The sequence below is a fragment of the Hippopotamus amphibius genome, chromosome 4, assembly GCF_030028045.1.
Source record: "Hippopotamus amphibius kiboko isolate mHipAmp2 chromosome 4, mHipAmp2.hap2, whole genome shotgun sequence".
In the NCBI taxonomy this organism is placed as follows: Eukaryota; Metazoa; Chordata; class Mammalia; order Artiodactyla; family Hippopotamidae; genus Hippopotamus; species Hippopotamus amphibius.
The window spans coordinates 156,973,592-156,990,988 of NC_080189.1; the positions used below are offsets into that span (position 1 = coordinate 156,973,592).

A 17,397-nucleotide genomic window follows, 5' to 3' on the forward strand; every position below is an offset into this window, starting at 1 on the left:
GAAGAGAAATCTTTTAGCCTTGCCATCAAGTTGAAATTGCCCTTTAGATTTCTTGTATTTATAACCTCAGTGATGCTAGCTGGTAAAACAAAACCTCATAAATACTAAGGCAGCCTGGACTAGATCCAAACAGTTGCAGTTATATACCTCATCTTGTTGTCCTACTAGAAATTTATATTCACTTATTTAGGCTCCCTACACACCATTTATATGGCTTACTGTAGACCTTCAAAATATGGAATAAATTTCAGACAGTATTCAGATTTCTAAAATTCCATTATCAGAAATCATTGTATCTTACACGGTTCATTTTAAGAGAATTTTTTTTAACCTATTTTCCTTTGCAACCAATAACATTTCTAAACCTTTTATCAGTTTTGTAGATATTTGGCTACAGCAAATGGTATTCTCAAATTCTTTTCATAGAATTCTTGTAGAATCATACAACTAGTAATATTCCTTACATACTGTCGTTTAATTATCACCACCATTATTATACTTCAATCACTGAACTTCCTTAGATCCATTTTGATACTTTTCATTTCTTCTTAAAAGTAACACAAAACCAAAAAACTCTGAAGGTAATCACACAAATTTGTTGTCTTGCAGTTTGAGCTATCTTAAAACTTAAACAGCCCTCCAAATGACCACTCACCACTTGTAAGTAGTGGTTAGGTGACCTTTAAACAACATTAAATTTATTCCTGTTATAACTTGAATTGACAGTGTGCTGGGAGGAGAAAAGAGGAGACTGCTATTGCAAAGCTGACTCAAATCACTTTTAATACCTGAATATGTATGTTGACATTTTGTCCCACTGTTTAACATTCCTTTTTAATTCACGTCATGCTGAATTACATGTAGATCATTGTTTTTTAAGTATTTTGGAAAAAGACGATTATAGTACATTTTCTTAAATTGTAGCAGATTTAAAATTAGTGTTTCATTAAGGAAAATTTCTGAGTATTCTAATGGCTTTTTTAAAAAAATCATTTATTTGCTAGGTAAGTTCTCTTCTACGCTTTATGAGACTGGTGGCTGTGATATGTCACTTGTGAATTTTGAACCAGCAGCAAGAAGAGCATCCAATATCTGGTATGTGTAAAGTCATATTAGGAGAATGTATGTACTTGCATATGTTTGCTGTTTTTAAAGTTTGTAAGCATTGAGATAGAAATGTTATTTTGAAAACATTCGTTTATATTGGTTTAAATAAATTGTCATTGTGCATTTGTTGCCTAAGAATTAAAGTTGAATGTTTTGCTGTGGAAAAAAAGGAAGCCATTGTTCTTAAAACGAAAGTTATTAGGTGTTTTTAAAAAAAAATTAAATAAAAATTTCCTGTGGATCTTACTGTGGGACAGTGGTTTCCCACAATTTCAAATTTAACTGTGTATATATATCTATATATTGCATGATGGAAAAAACCTATTAGAAAAATATTTACACAACTAAATTCAAGCCCATCAATTCTCTTTCTTTGTGTAATTTCAGATTTTTATTTCTCTTGCAGAGTGTCTTTTTAAAATATGGATCATTTGTTGCATTTGGTTTCTTTTCTCTCCTTCCCTCAGGAAAGAATTATGTAAAATAACAGAGACGTTAGGAGGAAAGCAGATAAGAAATAGAAATCTTGATTGTAGAACATAATTATAGTTTAGAATGTGTTAAAATTTTTTCTGAAATTTTAACCTTACTCATCTATTCAGATTGCTGCATTGAAGTTCATTGTTGACTGATTAGCTCACTTTTTTTCACCAGGGTCATTTGATAGTCTTATTTTAGGACTTCTGTTTAATAGTTAGACACACCTATTTAAATGTTACATATCTATGGGCAGGTCGCTGAGTTTTTTCAGTTTTGAGAAACTGTTTAAAGCAGTGGGGTCTTGTGATCATTTAGCTTAGCATGCTGAAAAGATAGAGCATTTAAAAAACTGTGCTCTTTAAGCTCCTTTAGTCCAGTCTCAGAATTCACTCCCTCAAAAATGATTGGCGTGTTTAGATGATTTTGTAACAGTGGAAGCAATAGGAGGATGGAGCAATGGGAACACTTTATTATGTTTAATATAATTCAAGATAAGAACAATTCCTTACCCCCTAAATGTGGTAAGGTCTCAAGTTTTGAAATCTAAACTTGACTGAACTGTGGAAACTGAATTGTCATGTTCTAGACTATTATAGGTTAAATTTATTGTGTCTTCTGGCAATATGTTAATTGCTTTCTTAAACAATTTTCTCAAGAACCCTGTGACAGAGGTACTCTTATCCTATGTTACCAATGAGGAAACTGATGTATAAACAGGTTAGATAACTTGTCCAAGATCTCATCCAGTTGATGAGGAGATTTGAATATAGATACTCTGACCCAAAGGCTGTGCTCCTAATCACAATGCTAGGAAAATTCGATTTTGTATTTTGAAGTTTACGTGGAAAAGTTGGCAGTGTAGATATCATGTAATTATTAATAGATTTATTTTTCTTTCTACTACTTGACAAGCTGTTTATTCCCTAAAGTCTTTTTCATTTTATTTTAGTGACACGGATTCTCATGTATCCAGTTCTACCTCAGTTCGATTTTATCCACATGATGTGGTAGGTTTTCCTTTATTTTTATAAAATGATTATTTTCAGATTAAGTAGCTATACAAATCAGAAAATTGATGAGGTTACAAAATATCACCTTTGCTGTCCCATGGTGGATCTCTTCTCATAAGTCTCTTGTTACGAAACAAGCAAACATAAAGCACCATGAAGTTTAATTAGCTATTTATGAATCAGTAATTACACTTTTGAGAGTATGTAGAGGTCTGTTTACTTACCAGTGTCATAATCTGGTTGTACCATTTTTAATTGTGCCATTTTAAAACTTCACTTTGAACATTATGATTTTGGTACATAGCTAACTGATTTGGTACTTATCTACTAACTGTTGGTTAACTATTATTTGTGTACCTGTGGGGGGGTGGGGCCGGGGGGAAGCTTAGTGATGTTATCACTGTATATAAAAAAATGAGATACAGTGGATATATTTTAAAAAGATAACACTGCCTTTGTGTGATGTATATCAAGATGTGTATACTGAGGTTAGAAAGATAAAGCAGTTGAAATCCTTATAAGCAATATTTAAGAGATACATGTAGATAAATTTAGCGCCAAAGGGATTAATTATTAGCGGCTTCCTGAAGATGATGAGTTGTGAGCAGGGTTTTAAGACCATAGATGTGAATTGACATAGAACAATAGTTTTCAACATTTGGCCATGTCTGGAAATACTTTTGCTTGTTACAACTTGGGGAATGCTATAGGTATCTAGTGGATAGAAGCCAGGGATGCTGTGAAACATTCTACAGTGGAGAACACAGTCCCCACAACAAAGAATTAACCTGGCTGCAAGTACCTGTAGTGCCACTATTGAGAAACCCTGGTAGAGAGGAAAAGGGAAAAAGAAGTATTCGGGGAGGTATTTGTCAATGCTTAGAGACAGAAATGGCTGTTACATATAAGAAATGTATTTTCTTGACTATACCCTCCTGTGTAGGAAAAGTGAAGACTGTCCCTACTCTTCTGCTGCAGTGTATTCCTGGAAGCTCCATAGGAAAGCAAAAATAGGGAAGTAATTACAGTTATCCCTTGGTATCTGCTAGGGATTGGTTCCAGGGCCCTGTGCAGATACCAAAATCTGTGTTTGCTTAAGTCCTTTATGTAAAATGGCATAGTAATATTTTCCACTGTTAAATGTTATGAGGGCCTTGAGATAGCAAAATGCTGGCTAGTGCTGTGCTGCATACGGTACACTTTTGATTCTTTCAGAGGAAGTGGAAACTGGTGAACGGATGAGTTGAAGCTGAAAGAAATGTAATCTGGTAATATCCTGTCTAGCCTCAGACGAGCAGCCTGCTGAAACAGAAATAAAGGAGTGTGGGAGGGGTTTGAGTACAGCAGTAACAGTGATAAGAGACTAGGAAGAATTGAGAGTTGAAGGCGTTGAATCCAGTGTAGAGGATCTTAGATTTGACACAGTAGTGAGGTTCATAATGAAAGAAGAGAAGGGACAGGGAGAAGGGAAGCCGCTAATGATTCCCTGTTGGTGATTTTAATGGATTCACAGCTATACAATCATAAAACACTAAAATTTCCAATACTTCCTAGCAAAATCTTTCCAAAAGGCCTGTTGATTAATTTGCTTTATGGTAGTTCACTTCCTTTTGTCACCTATAGTTTCTAATGATCACAAAATATCCACAAGAGTGGACTGGTGTCGAGAATTAAGGAGGTTTAGATAATCTGAAAGTTGATTGGGTAGCCCTTGAATCAAGGCTTGATTAAAGATATTTTAAGCCTTTCAATACTGATTTTCTTTTAGCTCTCTCTTCCACAGATTCGATTGAACAGACTGTTGACCATCGACACAGATTTGTTGGAGCAACAGGACATTGACCTAAGCCCTGACTTGGCAGCTACTTATGGCCCAACCGAAGAAGCTGCCCAAAAAGTTAAACACTATTACCGCTTTTGGATCCTGCCCCAGCTGTGGATCGGCATTAACTTTGACAGGCTCACACTTCTGGCCCTGTTTGATAGGTGAGAAAATATAGGGTCATATTAAAGACATGTGCAGGCTTTGTTTTTAGATTGAAATGTATCAAATTACCCATTGAGTATTTGACTTGGTTTCCATGTTGGAAAGTGTCTTCTGTTTTGGTTCTCTTGAGATAAAATTTAAGTTAGTGGGGCTCCCACACATTGACTCTCTTAAGTCCACTAAAAGCTTTTTAGTGGCAATTTTAATATGTTTATTTAAAAAATCATTTTTATCATTAAGAATCATGCAACTGTACTTAAAAGCCAGAGACTAGGAGGTGTGAATGATCATAAGGTTATATGTAATATGACTTTAACCATAAAAGATATAAGAGGAAGCTTCTGTTTCCCTATTTTTTAGCACTAGTCTTAGTAGTAAACAACATTAGTCAGTTCTGAACTTGGTGACCAACTGCTGCTTCTAGTCGACATGGAGTAACAAAGACTGGATTTACTCTGCTACCTGAAGCAATGAAAAACAGATAAAATGCATGAAGCAATTGCAAGACATTGGAAATAAGACAGAAAAGGACAGTGATTCCTGAGTGATGGGAAGCCAATTATGTGAGCCCAGCTTACTGCCTTAAGAGAGTTCCCAGGCTGTGATAGTGAAGTAGAGTCCAGCAGACTTCCTGAGTTGAGGAGGTGGACCAGCTCAGAGTCCTGGGAGACTAGAGCAGCTAAAGTCTAGAGGACAGAACATCAGAGAGAGGACCTCAGAGATCTGCAGTGGGTCTCCTCAGCTATTCAGCAGAGTGTTGGTGGGGAACGTACGAGGAGGCCAGGGTAAGAATCATGTGGAAGAAACAGAGGATAGTGCCCCTCCCCCCCCCCCCACCATAATTCATACTGTCTGGGGCTTTGTGTAGAGTACTCAGGACGGTCTTGCCTTCGAAGTGGGGAGTCATTAGCCCTAGCATGAGCACTGCTCCAGAACCACCTAGCAAGTCATAACAGCAAGACCTGGAAGGATCAGACTTTACAAGTAGCACCACAAAGCTCACGAAGATGTATAGAAATCCAGAAGGTCTCACCACATAAGAAGTTAAGATTCACCGTATCTGGCATCCAATCAGAGATTTTCCTACGCATACAAAGAAATGACAAAATGTGATTTATAGTGAGGGAAAGAATGAATCAATTGAAACCAGCCTATAACTGTCACTGATATTAGAATTAGCAGTCAAAGACATTACATAGTTATAACTATACTTTACATGTTAGTAAAAGTTACGTAGAGATAAGGAAGAAATGAAAAAAAAAAAAGACCCAAGTCAAACATAGAGATGAAAACTAAAATGTCTGAGGGCTTCCTAGGTGGCGCAGTGGTTGAGAATCCGCCTGTCAATTCAGGGGACATGGGTTCAATCCCTGCTCCAGGAAGATCCCACATGCCGCGGAGCAACTAAGCCTGTGTGCCACAACTATTGAGCCTGTGCTCTAGAGCCTGTGAGCCACAACTATTGAGCCCATGTGCCACAGCTGCTGAAGCCCACACACCTAGAGCCCGTGCTCTGCAACAAGAGAAGCCACCACAATGAGGAGCCTGCACACCACAACAAAGAGTAGCCCCCACTCGCCGCAACTAGAGAAGGCCCACGTGCCACAATGAAGACCCAACACAGCCAATAACTAACTAACTAAATTAATTAATTAATTAAAAAAAAACAAATTAAAATGTCTGAGATGAAAAATAACAATGGATGAGATTAATGGTAGATTAGAGATTATAAAAGAAAATAGTGAAGTTGACAGTATGGCAGTAGAAACTATTGAAAATGAAACAAAAAGGAAAAAAAATCACCCTCCTATTTCCATCCCCCAATGAAAAGAATATACATAATGAAAGTAAGCTGTGGGAGGCAGGGAGAGAGAAAAAATTTGGAGGAAGTAATGTTGAAAAACTTTATAAACTTGATGAAAACTATAAGCGTACATGTTGAAGAGTCTCCATGAGCCTCAAGTACAAGAAATATGAAAAAAAACTATACCAAGGCACATAATTGCTCAAAACCAGTGATAAAATCTTAAAAACTGCAAGAGAAAGAAAGATATAGTTTGTACAGAGGAACAAGGATAAGGAAGACTTCAGATTTATTGTTGGAAAAAATGCAAATGAGAAGATGATGGAGCAGCATTTTTAAAGTATTGAAAGGAGAAAAAAAACTCAATCTTGAATTCTAAGGCTAGCAAAACTGCAAAAACCAAGACGAAATAAAGACATTTTCAGACTAGGAAGAACTGAAAGAATGTTTTTCAAGCAGACCCACACTACGAAATATATTACAGGATGTCTTTCAGGCAGAAGGATAATACCAACTGGAAATATGGGCCTACCCAAAGATACAAAAAATCACTGCAAATGGTAAGTAACTGCATGAATGAAAATGTAAGAATTTTTCTTACTAGTTAAATCTCTTTGGGACATAATGGGATGTTTAAACAAAAATAATGATGCATTGTGTGATTTATAACATAAGTAAAATTCATAACCTTAATAACATAAAGGCCAGGAAGGGACATATAAAAGTATGCTACTGTGGGTTTTTTTATACTATATGTGAATTGATATAACCTCACTTGAAGTAGACTGTCATAAAATGTATACTATAAATCCTAAAACAACTACTAAAATAACAAAAGAAAGTTATAACTAGTAAGTTAAACAAAAAGGGAGATAAAGTAGATTCATAAAAGTTACTCTTTTAATCTAAAATAAGGCAGAAAAAGGAAAGAGATCAGAAACAGATTGACAGAAAATAAATGACAAGATGGTAGTTGGGAAAAGTCAGAAATTGTCAAATCGGAGAAAAAAAGCAAGACAACTTTTTGCTGCCTACAAGAAATGCGCTTTAAATATTAAGACAGAAAAAATATACCATGCTAATACTAATCACAGTAAAGCTGGAGTGGCTGAATTAATGTCAGACAAAGTAGATTTCAAAGCAAAGAATATTACCAAGGTAAAAGGAGGTCATTTTATAATGATAAGGGATCAATTAATCCATAGGATTTAACCGTCCTAAATGTTTCTACATCTCAAACAGTGCTTCGAGGTAAAAGCTGATAGAAATAGGAGAAATGGATAAATTCACAATTATAGTTGAATTCAGCGCACCTCTCAATAATTGATAGAACAAGTGTGTAGAAAATCAACAAAGATATAGTAGTCAGCCAGCCTAAGTTGATCGATATTTATGAAACACTCCCCTCGTAACAACAGAATACATGTTCTTTTACGTGCACACAGAACATTTACCAAGGTAGACCATATTCTGGGCCATAATATAAGGATCAGATTAAAAGGATTCGAGTCCTATATAGTGTGTTCTCTGACCACAGAGTTAATTATAAATCAGTAACAAAAGAACCTCCTAAATATTTGGAAGCTAAATATGTCTGAGTGACTCATAGATCAAAGGACAAATCAAGAGGGAAATTAGAAAATTTTTTGAACTAAATAAAAGTGAAAGACAACTTATCAGAATTTTTGTGATGCCACTAACACTCTACTTGAAAGAATTTATAGCACTGAATAAGAAGAGAAGTCAGTTCAGTGACTTCACCTTCCCATTAGGAAACTAGAAAAAGAAGAACACGTTAAGCCTAAGTAAGCAGAAGAAAGAAAATTGTAAAAAACAAAGCAGAAATCAGTGAGAACACAGAAGACAGTGAGAAGAATCAAGGAAACAAAAAGCTCAATTAAATTAATAGACTGTAGCCAGGCTGACCAGGGCAAAAAAGAAAAAAAGAAAAGAAAAGTTACAAATTACCAATATCAGAAATGTGAGCTAGGATATCATTACAGATTCTACAGGTAATAAATGGATAATAAAATATTATGAGCAGCTATATGTAAATAAATTTGACATTGGACAAATTTCTTGAAAGATAGAAATTATCAAAATTCATTCTGAAAGAAGTACAATATCTTAATGGTCCTATGTCTATAAAATAAATGGCCATCGTAGTCAAATACCTGCCCATAAAGAAAACTCCAGGCCTAGATAGTGTCAAAGTAATATCCCAAAGCAGTGAAATGGAGAAAGGATAGGCTTTTTTCAACAACCATTCGATTTCCATATGCAAAATAAAAAAGAAGAAAAAGAAAGAACTGGTATCTTTACCTTGCATCATATTACAAAAATTAACTCAAAGTGGATCATAGACCTAAATGTAAAATCTAAAACATAAAATTCAGAAAAAAGCAAAATATAGGAGAAAAAATTTGTGAACTTGGGTTAGGCAAAATTGCACATATATGATATCAAAAACAAGATGAATGAAAAAAATTTATAAATTGAATTCATCAAAATTAAAAACTAACCAAAGCCAAAGGGAGAGCACATGTTCAGTGACAAGTGACGTGGACAGGATATAGTGCAGCCGGGCCGACAGGGATCATTGGAGTCGGCAGATCTGGAGTTCCACAACGGCCATGGAAGAACAGTTGAAGATACCAGCGTTTCATTTACTGATTTGAAATTACTGTTGAACTTGTCTTAATATGGGAGAACTATCAAGTGAAATGGTACAGAGATGCTTGTGAATTTTATTTTTAGGTCAATTGATGATAAATTGGGCATTGACTTAATAAAAACAAATAAAAACCTTTTTATGATTATAAAAGCAATTCTTTGTTAAATTTGTAGAAAGATTTTAAGACAGAGGCCAGCCATAACCCTTCCACCCAGAGAGAACCATTATAGTAGTATCATATTGATATGTCTTTTTAAACCTATATGTGTATGTTTCTTGAGTAATAGAACTTGTATCTTCCTATATAGTTTTGTGTCCTTTCTTTGTATAGCAGATGTACTGAGCATGTTCCCATGTCAGTAAATATCTCTAAAATCAAGAGTTTTACCACATATTTAACATTTTGTGAATGAAATTTCCCCCAAGAAGTAAGGCAGGTTCTTATTTTTTGGCATGATGTATAAAAATCATCTTCAGGGACTTCCAGTCCAGTGGTTAAGATTCTGCGGTTCCAGTGCAGGGAGCGCGGTGTTCCATCTCTGGTCAATTTTTTTTTAAATATCACCTTCATTGCTGTATGTAGTATGTTGGACATGGTGCTGCTTGTTTCATAGTGTCAGTTCAGTGAAAGAAGAGCTGTCTCAGCAGCTTTGACAAAGGCGGTGTTGATCAAGGTCTTTATCCCTGCCTTCATTCTCAACATGTGTGAAAGCCTGTATTTAAATAATTTTAGTAAGTTTTCGGATAGGTTCAGATGATTTAGACATGGGCAACAAAACCACTTAGTATCAAAGTTTGGTTACAAACTTTGTCATAAGTAACTTTTCAATTAAATTTTTTAGAAACTCTTTTTTGAGATTTTGTTTTTCAAACTTGTTTCTTTGTATATTTCCTTTATTTGCCCTTCAAGTTGGTTGGTTATTTGGCAACAGATTTGACAGAGAAGCAGATAAGAGTAAAGTTATGACAGAAATTAAAACTGTATTATATATTATAATTAGAACTTACCAATCCATTGTAGCATGCTTTATTTGCACATAAGAATGTGTGCCAATTTTCCATCTAAACTGAATATACATTTGTAGAATGATCCAAAACTTTGTTCAAACCCAGTACTAAAAAAAACCTTAGCAAACATAGTATGAACTTCATACTGATGTCTTCCCTTTTTTCACTCTAATTTCTTATATTGATGATATACTTACTCATACATTTTTCTGTCTACAGAAATCGTGAGATCCTGGAAAATGTGTTAGCTGTCATCTTGGCTATTCTTGTGGCTTTTTTGGGATCTATTCTTCTCATACAAGGCTTCTTCAGAGACATCTGGGTCTTCCAGTTCTGCCTGGTGATAGCCAGCTGTCAATACTCACTACTTAAGGTACCAGCATCTACCTTCTCTTCAGACTTCGGCATAAGAGTTGTGTTAAAAGGCAGAAGATTTTGTATCATTCATTGAATTATAGTGAGAATATAATTTTTAGACTTATTTTCCTTGAACATTTACATTAGATTGGGTAAGGAACAAAAGGGACATATAAACTTTTTAAAAAATATGTGAATGAATCTTCCTAAAAACTTTTTTTTGTATTAAAATACTTGTTAAAAATAAGAATTTGAGGTGTGTTTTTTTTGTGGGTTTTTTGGTTTGGTTTGGTTTGGTTTTTTGGTTTTGTTTTTGTTTGTTTGTTTTTGCCACACCACATGGCTTGTAGGATCTTAGTTCCCCAACCAGGAATTTAATGGGGCCCCGGCAGTGAAAGTGCCAAGTCCTAATCACTAGACCGCCAGGAATTTCCCAAGAATTTGAGTTCTTGAAATTCATTTTTTTTAAATTTATCAACATTAACTCTCCTACTCTCATATTTTAAATCTTCTATTATGTAAGGGAAATTTATTAAGATCCATCATTGGTAGAGAGAAGAATGTCAAAACTAGCATATATATTCTTTGTGGACACCAGGAGCAGAAGATTGCTGTCCCTTTGCTTTTGTTTAAGTTGTGGCTCTGAAATACCAAGTGTTATCAATTTTAAGCTTTCCATAAATGGGAGAATCAAATACCAAATTTTTCACCTTCCAGAACACATCAGTGTGCACTGGTGACATGCACTGTTTTCTTTCCTTTATTATTAGCCAGTGCTGGTTATTTGCCTGATACGTACTAACATGCAGAACCCTCTCCCATCCTGAAAACTATTTGTTTAGTTCTGTTTATACCATCAGCTATCATTTCTTTTTTCTCTCTCTCCATTTATAGACATCTGGGGTAAGCCACCTGTGTCAACTGCTCCATTTTTTTAAGACCCATCCCTACTTCTTCCCTCATCAGAGTACTGAAATTATAGTCTTTATGGGCTAATAATCTATAATTGCCAAATCTGTGTTCTTAGTCTTCATTCTCTGTGAGTGCTGCATCATTTAAATACCTATGAATACTTTCTTCCATTTTCATGTTTTCCTCACTATTGATCTGTGACTTTATACTACCCTCATGATTATCCTACTTTTCAGGGAACTTTATTTTCCTTTGTTGATGCTTCTTTGTTCTTTTGACCATGTCTTAATTTATGAGAATTCTCCAGGGTTTTATTTGGCCCTCTTTCTTGTTTGTAATTCCTTGCCAATGAAGTTACCCTCTTTTATTCCTTTGTTTCCCCTGTATATGAATTATGTCCAGATTTATGTCTCACAGTCTTCACCATTCTCGTAAGTTTTAGTCCTATATATCTTAACAGGCAGCTGGGCACGTTCTGCAAACAGCACATCATCATCTCCTGATATTTCCCTTTCCCAGTTCCTTTGCTTTCTGTAGTAGTATACTAACCCGATCCTTAGAGCCTCTGCTCCTTCCTCCTTGACCTCTAACGACAGTAACTCAGTCCCCCTTTGGTGACTCTGTGTTACAATTTCAGGCCTTTGTTCTTGCTTTTCATTTCAATTCCCCTTAATCCATCCCCTTATCACCTTAAACCATTTAAATTAATTCCCTGGATCCAGTGCCTTTTATCCTGTTAATTTGGTCCACTGCTTAATATGGTTAGATATGGAAAAAGCAAAAGATGACAGATTTTTTTAAATACTTCAGATTTTTTAAATCTAGTTGACTAGAAGAATAGTGATATCATAAACAGAAGTAAGAAAGGCGGGAACAGAGCTGTAGGAGGATAAATGTTCGAACTGAAAGAATTTAAAGATTGTCTGGTCTCATATCCAGCCAAGGGCCACATGTGAAACTCAGTGAACTTAGTCCAGTGTAGAATTATAGGATGATGATAGACCATCCTAGTGAAATTGTTTGGTATGCTGTTGAAAAGGAACTGCAACTTTGGAGAAAAAAATCATGATTTGGGAGGTAGCTACACAATACCTTTTGAACATTTTTATGGGACATTGATAAAGTCTCTTAGAAGGATACAGCTTAATTTATTTGATGAGTTTGATGTGAAAATGCAGATAATATATTTTATACAACTACCATTGAATTGTTTAGTAAGCTTGGAATTTGTGGGCAGAACTGGAATCCTTCTTATAAGCTAGCCCATATTTGTGCTTTTTCTGAATGGAGTGATGTTGCCATAAGAAAGCATCCTACCTTAACTGGACTTATGTGTTGTAATGAGCCAAGCAGTAAGGTGGATCTGTCTGCCATATGCCATTTCAGAAGCATTCAGCTAGATGCAAATTATTAATTAGCCATAGTAAGTTTAAGAGTTAGGAAAGATTTGAGATGTTTTAATGTCAGTGACATCAGTATCCAGAGCTGATGTTGCATCTTCTGTTGATGTTTCAACAGAATTAATGGAGGTCATTTCTTAGCGAGGGAATATTTACTTGAAATTATCTCAGGCATTTTGGAAGTTAATGTAAAATTACCAGGTCTTCAATAGTATAATCTGTCTTTCTGTTTCTTTTTTAGAGTGTTCAGCCAGATTCTTCTTCTCCCAGACATGTAAGTCACTAATACGCCTATAACTTGTGGTTCCATAACATTCCTCAAAACCTTTATTTGGTCATATGTCTGAACTAAGAGTTATGTTACTGTTTTCTCATTGGCAATAGAAAGTCCCTGATAGTGTGTTTGTTCTTTTTAGCCTCCTTTAATCTAGAGCAGTTCCTCAGTATTTGTCTCACACAGTATTGATATTTTTAATGGCTTCAGGCCAGTGATTTTGTAGACAGATGATCCTTCAATTTGAGTTTGTCTGATATTTCTTATTTATTAGATACTGGCTGTGCTTTTTTGCTAAGAATATTACAAAAGTGATGTGTTCTTCTCAGCGCATCATATCAGGAAGCACATAATGTTGATCTGTGCTTTTACTGGTGATGTAAACTTTGATCTTTTGGCTAAGGGTGGAGTCTGCAGTGTTTTTCAGACACTGCAGCGTTAACATTTTGGGCTGGATAATTCTTTGTTGAAAGTTGGGGGTGGGGAGGCTCTGTCCTGTGCATTGTAGGATGTTTAGCATTATCTCTGACCTCTACCCACTAGATGCCAGTAGCACCCTCACCCTAATTGTGACAACCCCAATGTCTTCAGACATTGCCAATTGTTCCCTGGGGGGTAGAATCCCCTCCCAGTCCCTTGAGAACCAATACTCTCCTGTAATGTTATCATTTTTCTCTTGTAGTTAATATGTATATCATAGGAGATACTTTGAGATTGTGTATATGTCCTGTTGCCCTGCAAACCTCCACCCAGTTGTTTTTAATATCTGTGGATATTAAAATCTATTTAATAGCTTTCATTTCTTGCCTGAATCAGTTATCATTTGATCGTTGCCAAATAGTGATTTTTTTTTTTAGCTCCATCATTCCTTCTACATTTATTAGCTGACTTTTCCGTGTAAGAATTTTCCCTTTTTTTACATTGGTGTGGATTCATGGATTCTTATTAAATAGACGATAATGTCACTATCATTATTTTGATGCTCAAATTGTCCCTGATTTGGCCATTGGGAGCCCATCAAGCTGCCTTCTGTGTCCTTTTGACATACCTTTATCATTTTAGAAGTACTTTCTTCCTTTTTTGCACAGTAATTTGTTCCAGGCTCATCTTATACTTTCCCGACTGTAGCCTGAAACCAACCTTTTCTCTGTGGATCCTTGGTTCTTTTTAGTGAATAGTATTAGTTATAAACTAAGATCTGGATGCTAGTAATTTTTATTACTGGAATGTTATTGCTTCTAGGTCCCTCTCACTGGATAAAGCTAGAAGAATATATGTATACACTTAAATACACACATACACACACACATTCTTCTTATACATATCTATTTATATGCATATTAAAAATAATGAGGTCATGCTGATACTTAATTTCAATCCAGCATCCTGGGGTTTGTTCTATTCTTCCTCCTTTCCATATTTGTAATTTCCTTCTGCTACAGTCAGAAACCTGACTTCCATATGGAAACATTTTGAATCCTTAGACTATAAGCCATCAAAGAGCTCAGTAGCTAGTTGTGACTCTTCAGATTAACTAAACTGACTTTTTTTTTGCGCTCTGTCATTCTTAAAGTTTTCATTGTTTCTTTTTTTTTTTTTTAAGAACTTTTATTGAGATACAGTTAACATACAATAAACTGCATATGTTTAGAGTGTACAATTTGGTATCCCAATCTCCCAATTCATTCCCCCCCAACCCTCCACACTTTTCCCACTTGGTGTCCATATGTTTGTTCTCCACATGTGGGTCTCTATTTCTGCCTGGCAAACTGGTTGATTTGTACCATTTTTCTGTAGTCCGCATATATGTGTTAATATACGATATTTGTTTTTCTCTTTCTGACTCACTTCAGTGACAGTCTCTAGGTCCGTCCATGTCTCTACAAATGTCCCAATTTCATATTGCTTTTTACAGCTGAGTAACATTCCATTGCACATATGTACCACATCTTTTTTATGCATTCATCTGTTGATGGACATTTAGATTGCTTCCATGTCCTGGCTGTTGTAAATAGTGCTGCAATGAACACTGGAGTGCATGTGTCTTTTTGAATTATGGTGTTCTCTGGGTATATGCCCAGCAGTGGGATTGCTGGGTCATATGGTAGCTCTATTTTTAGTTTTTCAAGGAACCTCCATACTGTTCTCCATAGTGGCTCTATCAATTTACATTCCCACCAGCAGTGCAAGAGCGTTCCCTTTTCTCCACACCCTCTCCAGCATTTACTGTTTGTTGATTTTCTGATGATGCCCATTCTAACTGGTGTGAGGTGATACCTCATTGTCGTTTTGATTTGCATTTCTCTAAGAATTAGTGATGTTGAGCAGCTTTTCATGTGCCCCTTGGCCATCCATATGTCTTCTTTGGAGAAACGCCTGTTTAGGTCTTCTGCTTATTTTTGGATTGGGTTGTTTGTGTTTTTGATATTGAGCTGGATGAACTGTTTATATATTTTGGAGATTAATCTGTTGTCTTAAACTGACTTCTTTTTTAATATGATTTTCAGGGTCATAATCGTATCATTGCCTACAGTAGACCAGTTTATTTCTGTTTGTGTTGTGGTCTTATTTGGCTCTTGGATTATGGCAGCAGAAACCTTACTACAACCAAGTTCAAATTATATGGAATAACTTTCACCAACCCGCTGGTGCTTATATCAGCCAGAGATTTGGTTATAGGTGAGTCGTCTTTAAAGTATGTTATATCTTAACATTTTTTGTGTACGAACCGTTCACTGATAAATAGATCAATTATCTAGGTAAAAATAGTTTTACTGGGCTTATTTTGCTGTTTATTGCCATCCTCTCAGTGAGGAACAAAACTATGGGGCTATTAGAAATGAAAAAAGCTGGTGATGAACAAATATTATAGTAACTCTTCTGTTATTGAAGCAGATGAAATGAAAGATTTCCTTTGGATCTCAGGTTCCTATTATGTGAAAACAGTTGAATTAATTTTAAAAGCTGTTGTTTATAGTTGGAAAGATTATTTAATATTCAGGCAGTTATGTATAGAGAAATAATTTAAAATGGCACATTTTAAGAAATTTGCTTCATAATTTTAAACAACTTTAAAGAAACTTGCTTAGTAATTTATATTAATTTGGGGTTTATTTTTATCATTTATTTTGTGATCTTAGATGAACAAAAGGATGGAGGTGATAAACTGTTTTTTAACTTGCTTTTCTTTCTTTCTGTAGTGTTTACACTCTGTTTCCCAATAGTATTTTTCATTGGTCTCCTGCCTCAGGTGAATACATTTGTAATGTACCTTTGTGAACAATTGGATATTCATATCTTTGGTGGTAATGGTGAGTACTTCCCTATAAAAATTACAGTTTACATTATTAGTTTTACAAATCTTTAAGTAATAGATGGAACATTAAATTGCTTTTCTGGTTTTTATTTTAGAATTGTAATTAGAAAGAAAAAGGCACTTATTTAATAATTACTGAACAGAAATTAATCTGTAGACAGGAAAAAATAGTCAAGTTTGCTACTTTAGGGAAAGATCCAGAAATAATGGAGTTGATTTGTAAGTGTTTAAATGCTGTCATCTTAAAGTAAAAGTTATAGTGAGTTTACATGGAACCTGTATAGACTTATGAAATATTTATAAAAGATCAAATAGATTGAGCTCTGATACATGGCATTATATTTAGATTTTGAACTAGGGTATGCATTTGATATTCTATATATTTGGTTTCAGAGCTTTGTTTTATCTTTATAATTGTGACGCCGAAACCAGAATGCTTTTAGTAAAAGCATTTTACTAAAGATTTTTAGAAACAACTGTTTTTAGAGTAGAATATGTGGATATGAATTGATGTACTTAGAAATGTATTCCCCTGTTATATGTACATTTTATTTTCAAAATAAGTAAGACTATACCAAAATTACTCTGGAAAAATGTTTTACAGAACTTAAAAATAACACTTTGGGCAGCCACTGTGGTTAAAATATACCCTTATTTAGTTTAACCACCTAACATTTTACTGAAAAATGAGTGTACAACTAGAGAAAAATGTATGACAGGGAAAGAAATTACTGAACTTTATAGTTTTATTTCTATTCATACTTCATCTTCGCAGTCCACATCTTCCAAGTATATGCATTGAAATTATGTCTGCTGATAAAATGTTGATATTATGGTTTAAATTGTAAATAGAAACTAAGCTTTTTCTATATCGCTTTGTATCTAGAGCCTTTTTAATGCTTTGGAAAATTTAAAGGAGTGTGAATCAAGACTGGGCTGGTCTTCAGCATAGCTTAATGGGTAGAAAACAATTTCAGTATTTAGGAGACTATTCTAGGTGCTATATTAATCTAAATACTATGGAGAAGGTTTAGTGTAGGTAATTTATAATAGTGGGCTTTGTCGTAA

The 17,397-nt window shown here is 34.9% G+C and overlaps 1 protein-coding gene across 9 annotated transcripts in view; it reads left to right on the forward strand.

Annotated features, from left to right (window-relative positions):
* Nucleotides 1-17,397, forward strand: part of PCNX1 (pecanex 1) — a 171,357-nt gene that overhangs the window by 87,983 nt on the left and 65,977 nt on the right. For 7 of the 9 annotated variants that reach the window (XM_057734000.1, XM_057734003.1, XM_057734001.1 and 4 more), the window contains 7 exons: nucleotides 1,005-1,095; nucleotides 2,537-2,594; nucleotides 4,366-4,583; nucleotides 10,290-10,443; nucleotides 12,981-13,013; nucleotides 15,521-15,692; nucleotides 16,214-16,324. In XM_057734000.1, coding sequence (XP_057589983.1) covers nucleotides 1,005-1,095; nucleotides 2,537-2,594; nucleotides 4,366-4,583; nucleotides 10,290-10,443; nucleotides 12,981-13,013; nucleotides 15,521-15,692; nucleotides 16,214-16,324 — 837 coding nt within the window. The remainder of the gene's footprint in view (nucleotides 1-1,004; nucleotides 1,096-2,536; nucleotides 2,595-4,365; nucleotides 4,584-10,289; nucleotides 10,444-12,980; nucleotides 13,014-15,520; nucleotides 15,693-16,213; nucleotides 16,325-17,397) is intronic. The other 2 variants (XM_057734002.1, XM_057734005.1) reach the window with 1 other exon arrangement.